Here is an 8,412-nt window from a genome sequence, read left to right as displayed (position 1 = left end):
TCAACATCTGGTTTGGGCCTCTCTTCATGTGAGGTGTGATTAGCTCTCTTGATTATTTACAAAGCACTTATTTAAAAATTACCACCATGTATATCATCTTTAATTTCCACTACACTGCGTGCACAATTATTAGTCAAATTGTATTCCTCAAGATTTATTTTATTGTTGAACAAACACAGTGCTCTCAGTCAATCCAAAATATTACTAAACCTCAAACCTGAATGTTCAACAAAGGAAGAATGGGTTTAGATTTTTCTCAGGGGAATACATGTGTGCACAATTATTAGGCATTTAAATTTCAAAAATTATTTCTCCAACTCACTTGTTTATTCAAAATGTTATTCTCAAGTGCAACAAATAAGTAACACAAAATTAAAACTATATTAAAATTAAATTACATAGTGATATAGCCACCCTTCCTTTCAATAACTGCCATGAGCCTTCCATCAATGCAGTCTGTCCATTTCTTGATCTGTTCATGATCAACTTTTGCTAAAGCATCAACGACCCGCATCCCAAATGCTGTTCAAAGAGGTGTATTGTCTTCCCTGACTGTAAATCTCACGTTTGAGGAGGGTCCACAAGTTCTCAATAGGATTTAAGTCAGGTAAGGAAGGGGCCCAGGTCATTATTCGGGCATCTTTGAGGCCCTTGCTTGCTAGCCAAGCAGTGGAGTACTTGGATGCATGTGATGGAGCATTGTCCTGCATAAAGAACATGGCCTTCTTGAATGCTGAGGACTTCTTCCTGTACCACTGCTGGAAGAAAGTATCTTCCAAAAACTGGCAGTAGGTTTGGGAGTTGAGTTTCAGTCCATTTTCAACCCAAAAGGGTCCAACTACAGCCCATACCAGTACCCCTCCTCCACCTTGTTGGCGCCTGACTCAAAATGGTGTCCTGTGTCCATTAGTTATCCTGCCACAGGACCATCCATCTGGTCCATCAAGAGTCACTCTCATTTCATCTGACCATAAAACCTTTGAAAAATCTGTCTTCAGGTATTTCTTTGCCCAATCTATACACTTTAACATGTGAATCTTATTCAGCTGTGGTCTTCTTTCACCCTCCTTGACCTTGGCCATGTCTCTGAGCACTTGACACCTTTTACTTCTGGACACTCCAGGTAGGTTGCAGTTCTGGAATATGGTGGCACTGGGGGATAATGGGTTCCTGGTAGCCTCACGTTTAATTATTCTCAAGTCTTTTGCAGTTAATTTGCGTCAATTCTCCATGCATTCTTTGCTCTACAGTTGACTATTTGCAAACAAAACATTTGAGTGTCTGGTGGTCACGCCTCAATAACTATTTCAAGAGTGTTGCATCCGTCTGAAAGACATTTTACAATTTATGACTTTTCAGTGTCATTTAAATCAATTTGTTGGCCCATTTTACCTGTGGTCATGAAGCTGCCTAATTATTATGCACACCTTTGAATAAGGTTTTATTCACTGTTTCCACACCCTCCCTCATTACACAAATACATATAACCTGAAAATGATTCAATCCAATGAGCATTCAAGTTTATATGGATTGGAAAATATGCATAGAAATAATAACTGTGCACGCAGTGTATACTAACAAATAAACACTCTGGTGTCCCTTGCCCATTTTAATAATCGAATGGAGGATCAATATGATGTTGTCTGTGATTGGTTTTGTTGAATTGTATGTCTCTGTTTTGTATGTTTTAATTTTGTTTGTGTGCCTAACTGTTGTGTGTTAACTGTTCATGTAATCATGTCTTCACAGGGCACAGTATCAAAAGAAATCCAGGTCTCAGTCTGTTTTCCCAGTTAAAATAACATAACAAAAACAAAAACAGGATGTTTCTGAAAATGCATATTGAGGCAGTAACCTTCCTATGTATTTCTAGTCATCCCTTTCAGGGTCTTCCCTGTATTCTGAAGGAAATTTAGAAGAGGAGTCAAAATGAAAATGAATGGTGCCATGAGTGTCAGCTGCTGTCACTGCTACAAACAACACTCATACTAGTGCAGAAAAATTTGCATTTCAATGCATTTGTATCCCATATAATGGACTAAACTGTACCAGCATGCTAATGTTCATCTTATGATTTATATCTACAATGAAATCAAATTAATTAATTATTACACTTGCATGTTTTTGATTAGTTGATTAGGCCTAATCCATCAGGGTAAATTGATTTCAACCACCTAATGTAATCTTGACATCTATCGTTCAAATGGTTCAAAGTGACATAGCAAGTAAAAAGACAGCATAGACACCTCCCATTTCCACCTTCATCTCAAACTCTCACTTCCTCCATCACGTAAAGAGGTCTACCCAACTACTAGCACTTACTCCTCTTTCTGACTACACAGCAGAACCAGGGACCTTGACTGAGCAGAGCGATATTCCATCACTAAAATCAGGTAAGCTTACTTTCAATGTTGTTCTTACACTAAATATAGTTCACCATGTTATTTAGTCCACGATTGCTTCTTTTAAATGATTCTGCACAGCAGCCTAATTGTTGGCCTACAGACACATGCAAACATTATTACATTACTGACATGTACATAGGCCTGGGTCCTTTATAACATTATGAAGCACTCAGCAAAGGATTACTAAATTAGATGAAGGTCTTCCAAAGTGGTCTTGTGATGCACCAATGCAACAAGAGTGATGTGGTCTTCAGCCAGTTGATTAAAAGTCAGTGCTAAGGCACGGCGTCAGATTTGAGGAAGTACAGTTTGCAAATGGAGGTAAATTCTATGCTCACTTTTATTTTTAGTTCCATAAATGTATGGGTTAAAGGCCAGGGACACACTGATATTATAATTCATAAATCTTAAACATGTGACATGAAGCCTATCCTAGTTATGCATGACAACCTAAATTTAATGAAAATATTAGAAACCCTCTCATTTCCACTTGAAAATACATAAAATCATTGTGAGGACTTAGTTGGTACACCGTTAATGATTACAGAAAAACACTATGTGCTTAATTTTTGCAAAAAGGTAATGTGAAATGAAATGATTTGTTACTAAAGTGATAGAAAGAGAGTTTCATTAAAGGTAGTTTCAATGAGTTGGCCAATACACTGGAAGGGGATCTTATATACCGAATCCTTTTTTATATGAAGAATCCTTTCTTATATACAGATCCTTGAAATAATTCATATCAACAGTAAACCAACCTTCCAACCCAACGGTACATATCTGCCTGTGCTCTAAGTAGTGAATGTGAGAGGAAGGAAGAATTATTGTGTATGAATTAAAAGACAAAATGCTTTTGTGGTTTAGTTTTTTTCATGGAGGATGTGGTGTAACTGCCGCTGAGCTGTAGGTGTTGTGCTGCCTGATTCATATGCTTTTAACACAGTGTTCGAGTAGGCCTTTCCGTTTCCATAGGACCATATGCTATTATTAAGTTCTTGTCAAATTAATGCTTTTTAATAATGAATCACGATTCATTATCATGACTGTAAGTGAGTTACTGTTTCACAGAACCATAGGTTTACATCAGATATAAAGACAAAAAGGAACCGGAATATTGTGCAAATCGTTTCTTCCCGTTTTTTCAGTCTTTCCTTCCTGTTGCTTTGTGCCCATTTGTGTCTTCACTGTGCATCTGTCATGTAGCTAACTGGGGAGTGCATCATGTCAACGATGCTCATAATGATGAGAACATTAGAACATTAGGAAGATTCCATTTATTCCAAAGCTTAGTGCTTGTGTTCTTTGTCTGTCTATCTCTGCCTTCTGCCTCCATGTGTAGGTTGCATGAGAACTATTCCATCCCAGAGAAAGCACTGTACATGGCATTCCGTTTATGTTTAAACACACTAACCATTTGATTACCACAGCAGTGCACTCAGTACTCTGCATCTTCCTCTTCTTCTGTCCCCTTCCTCTTGTGACCCTCCTCCCCTTCTCATTCTGCGTCCCTGTGTCTCCCCATGTCCTCTCTGCCCTCTCAGGTCACCATGTCCAGGAAGGTAGTCAGGGCCAGTAAGTTCCGTCACGTCTACGGCCAGGCGGTGAAGGCTGACCAGTGCTACGATGACATCCGTATCTCTCAGATGACCTGGGACAGCAACTTCTGCTCCGTCAACCCCAAGTTCGTGGCCATGATTGTGGATGCCAGTGGGGGAGGTGCCTTTCTAGTGCTGCCCCTGAGCAAGGTGGGCCTGATCAGGGACACGCCGAGGTCAAAAGAAATACGTTAATGGTTGTCAGGCTTCAAATGTCTGTTATGTAGTGGATACATCCTCATGCCCCAGTCTCAATTCTTAAAAATGGAAAATATTACCATGCCACCATTCTAGTTACTATGGTAACATTTTGATAAGTGCTCATTGGTGCATAATCGTTTCAACCTTCTGAGAAGCCTGTTTTTTTGGTTTTTCTTTTAACATTGCAGGGCGGCATCACACATTAAGCTAAATAAGGAAGTTTGGGCTAGAGTTTCGCTTTTACTCGTCATTCTGTCTCTGTGGTGTCGCTAGTTCTTCACCATATTTGGAGAGCTTCAGTAAAATGAACTTGACAGGATGTGGCTAGGGCGCAGTGTAGTGCAGTTGCATATACTGTGTGTTTAGGTACATTAGCGCATTATCCTAAACATTTCGGCGTATTTCAGACATGTTAAGCTATGTTAGTCTCGGGAGTTAATAGTATTTACATGGGATGCGTTCACTACAATGTCTACTGAAACACATACATTTTTACTATTCTCGTACATTTTGAATGGTTCATGATCTAATATTTGCAGATAAGGGCATACTTGAAAGACAGATCATGTATCAGCAATTATCTGTGTCTCTGCCATTTGGGCTATAATAGGGAAGAACAGTGGTCCAATCAGATATACAAAGCATTTAAGGAGCAGTTTGTTTTTTGTCACTTAAGTACTCTGGAAAGCTATTGTATAGTTTATACAGTAATATTTTAATTTGTATTCGATAACTGTATTATAGAGAGTGGGCTTTTAAACGGCAGATGACATACATGTACAATGGACAGGAGCGTTAAAGAAAATGCTTGAAAAAACATTATGCCACTCTACAATTTCAAAGTAAGGCAATACTTTTCATTGTACATTATTTAATCTTTTGTTAGCTTAAGTGGGGTCGTGGTTCAACGCTGCATAGAGGGCCAGCTGTGCAGTTCACATGCATGTGTGGGTGTTTCTCCGTGTGTGTTGCAGCTCTCTAGTGCTCTCCCGACAGAGCGCTGAACTCTCTAGCACGGTCAACATGGCATTAAGACTAATTGGAGGCACAGCCATAAAATTGGCATCAGCTGACAGAGTTCCTCTAGTCTAAACTTTGTCCCTCTACCTCTCTGTTACAGACATGTGCTTTTATAGCATAAATACTGTAGTATTAGTGTACTTATCAGTTTATGGGAACAGCTTAAATGCTTGTGTGTGTGTGTGTGTGTGTCTGTCTGTCTCTTATAGTATCTCATCTCTGGTCTTTTTTGTCTCCCTTTAGACGGGTCGTATTGACATGTCCCAGCCCACAGTCTGTGGACATACAGGCCCAGTGCTTGATATTGAATTCTGTCCCCATAATGACAACATCATTGCCAGTGGCTCAGAGGACTGCAGTGTCATGGTAAGTAGAAGACCCAACCTCTTACTGGCCACAGTTATGGGCATTCACAAGGACACTGCTTTCTGTCTCGGTGTTATCCAGTCGATCTGTATTCTGTATGTACTGTGGTAACTCACTCTTTCACTGCTTCTCTCATTCAGATTTGGGAGATCCCTGACGGTGGCCTGGTCTCGCCCCTGAAGGACCCTGTGGTGAAGCTGGAGGGGCACTCCAAACGTGTGGGCATCCTTAGCTGGCACCCCACTGCCCACAACGTGCTAATGAGTGCAGGTATATCACTGCTCTGATACATGGCCTCAGGAGTGCCTCCTGGAGCCCGGGGCATAAGTGGAAGTGGCTCTGCGTGTGCTCGGCCTGACTGCATGTTCCCCCGTCTGTCTCTCCCCTGGTGGCCAGGCTGTGACAACGTGGTGATCCTGTGGAATGTGGCGTGTGGCGAGGCCGTGGTGAGGATCGACTCGGTCCACCCGGACCTCATCTATAGTGCCTGCTGGAACAGGGACGGTTCCCAGATCCTCACGTCCTGCAAGGACAAGACCCTGCGAGTGCTGGACCCTCGCAAAGGCACTGTCCTCTATGTGAGTGGCCTCCTCTCTGACCCCTCCACTATGACACTGGGCCCGCCACTTCAACCATAGTCTGATGAACTGAAGTGTTGAACGGATTATAGCTCTAAATACAACTGCAGTCATTGATCTATATATCATTCCTTTTTGTGTCTTCGGTAAATTAACCCATTTCTTCCAGTTCACGTCTTTTGCAAGTCTGCAATTTACACCTCTCTATCTCTCTGCCTCTGCTCGTCTCAGGAGAGGGAGAAGACCCATGAGGGCTCCAGGCCTGTTAAGGCCGTGTTTGTGTCTGATGGGAAGATCCTGAGCACAGGCTTCAGTCGTATGAGTGAAAGACAAGTGGCACTGTGGGACCCGGTGAGTGTTATGAGACGGTTATGAAGTTCTTGGAAGTCCTCAGAAAGACTTAGGAACTTAAAAAACAACGCGGCCTGTGTGTTGACAGAAGAGCTTTGGGGAGCCTCTCACCCTGCAGGAGTTGGACACCAGTAGCGGCGTTCTTCTGCCCTTCTTCGACCCAGACACCGGCATCGTCTACCTCTGCGGCAAGGTTAGAGGGAAATCCGCAGTGACACACGGAACTGCAAAACACCCAAACACACGCGCACGCCGTGACGAAATCCTTCATTTCAGGGGGACAGCAGTATCCGGTACTTTGAGGTGACGGATGAGGCTCCCTACGTTCACTATTTGTCCATGTACAGCAGTAAGGAGAGCCAAAAGGGGATGGGCTACATGCCCAAGAGGGGTCTGGAGGTCAACAAGTGTGAAATCGCCAGGTAACCGCGGAGGCTCGCGTACATTTTAACAGGCCAACGAATGACAAATAACTACTGTATTTCTCTCGGATATACACATAAATACCAGCATTGCTTGTGAAATCAAAACATGTGATTTTGTTACCCCACCGTTAGGTTTTACAAGCTCCATGAGAGGAAGTGTGAGCCCATTGTCATGACGGTGCCCCGCAAGGTAAACACACTCTCGAACCGTGGCTTCAAGCAAAGCATGGTTGCGTGGGACATTTTGGGTATGACAAAAACATTTGTTTTAAATGTAATCACTTCTAATAATAAGGCCACTCTGGGGTTAATGATATATTGCGAATATACCATGGTTAAGGACTTACCAGGCACTCCACATTGTGTCGTGCCCAAGATCAGCCTTAAGCCATGGTATATTATCTACATAACACCCCCTTGTGCTTTATTGATTAAATATACCACTTTTATTTTCTCTCTCTGTCTTTCTGTCCTGACTCTTTCTGGTCTTTCTGTTTGACACTCATGCTGTCTGTGTGCCTGCCTCTCTTTTTCTCCCTGCAGTCTGACCTGTTTCAGGAGGACTTATACCCCGACACCATGGGTCCGGAGCCGTCTGTGGAGGCTGCCGAGTGGTTTGAAGGCAAAGAGGGCAAACCTGTCTTGATCTCCTTGAAGGATGGCTTTGTGACCACCACCAAATCCAAAGAGTTCAAAGTTCATAAAAGTCTTCTGAAGACAACGGCAGCTTCCTCAGGGCATCATAATAATAGTGGGGTAAGGACATGACTGAATTGAACTGAGCTGTTGACTTCAGTATCCCTGTGCAGATATACTGGGTTTGAGTTATGGCTTCCTATTTTTCACAGTAAGTAAATCACCTCCATCTATCTTGCTCCCCCCTATCTGTCCATCTATCTACCTCTCTGCCTCTATTTCCTCACTCTGTCTCTGTACCTCTATCTCCCTTTCTCCCTCTCTCTGTATCAGGAGGTGCACGCCTTGCAGGAGGAGGTGAATACTCTGAAGGAGGCTGTAGAGGAGTTGACCAAGCGTGTTTGTGAACTGGAGAGCAAAATGTGAATTGGGGCGAAAGGTTAGAAAGAGAGATGAAAGAAAAATGCAGATGTTAAAAGAGAAGAGCGCATTAACAAGGAATTAATTAGTTGGAAATGTTTAAAGGAAAGATGGAGATTTGGAGACAGTTGCCTCCGTTTCAGCAGCTTTTCCCTTTTTTGCCAGAAACTTGAATGTTATTTTTATTGTGAAATATCAAATTTTTAAAAACATGTTTTTATATTATGCTTTTAAATCATTTTAAAATAAAGTCCTCAATATTTTCCATGATTTTTACATATGTTTTGCTTTGGTCCATTTTAGTTTTACAAAGGCCATGTAAAGAAATACAAACATGGTGGATATGACAAGGATTTATATATAAATGTTATTTATTGTTTGATAAACATGAGTAAAAGACTGGCAGTAACAAAGT

General features: G+C 41.8%; 1 protein-coding gene across 1 annotated transcript; it reads left to right on the top strand.

Annotated features, from left to right (window-relative positions):
* The first annotated feature begins 2,267 nt into the window (after positions 1-2,267).
* Positions 2,268-8,110, top strand: coro1a (coronin, actin binding protein, 1A). The gene is made up of 11 exons (XM_010874138.4): positions 2,268-2,393; positions 3,947-4,150; positions 5,465-5,587; positions 5,728-5,857; positions 5,984-6,165; positions 6,397-6,516; positions 6,605-6,709; positions 6,793-6,938; positions 7,074-7,131; positions 7,485-7,697; positions 7,911-8,110. The coding sequence occupies exons 2-11, from the start codon at positions 3,953-3,955 to the stop codon at positions 8,001-8,003; spliced, it is 1,368 nt and encodes a 455-aa protein (XP_010872440.2). The 5' UTR covers positions 2,268-2,393; positions 3,947-3,952; the 3' UTR covers positions 8,004-8,110.
* Positions 8,111-8,412: the final 302 nt, after the last annotated feature.

This window comes from Esox lucius, chromosome 11, assembly GCF_011004845.1.
Source record: "Esox lucius isolate fEsoLuc1 chromosome 11, fEsoLuc1.pri, whole genome shotgun sequence".
NCBI classification, from domain to species: domain Eukaryota; kingdom Metazoa; phylum Chordata; class Actinopteri; order Esociformes; family Esocidae; genus Esox; species Esox lucius.
The sequence above is the reverse complement of the archived record's forward strand: the minus strand, read 5'-3'. Positions and strand labels throughout refer to the sequence as shown.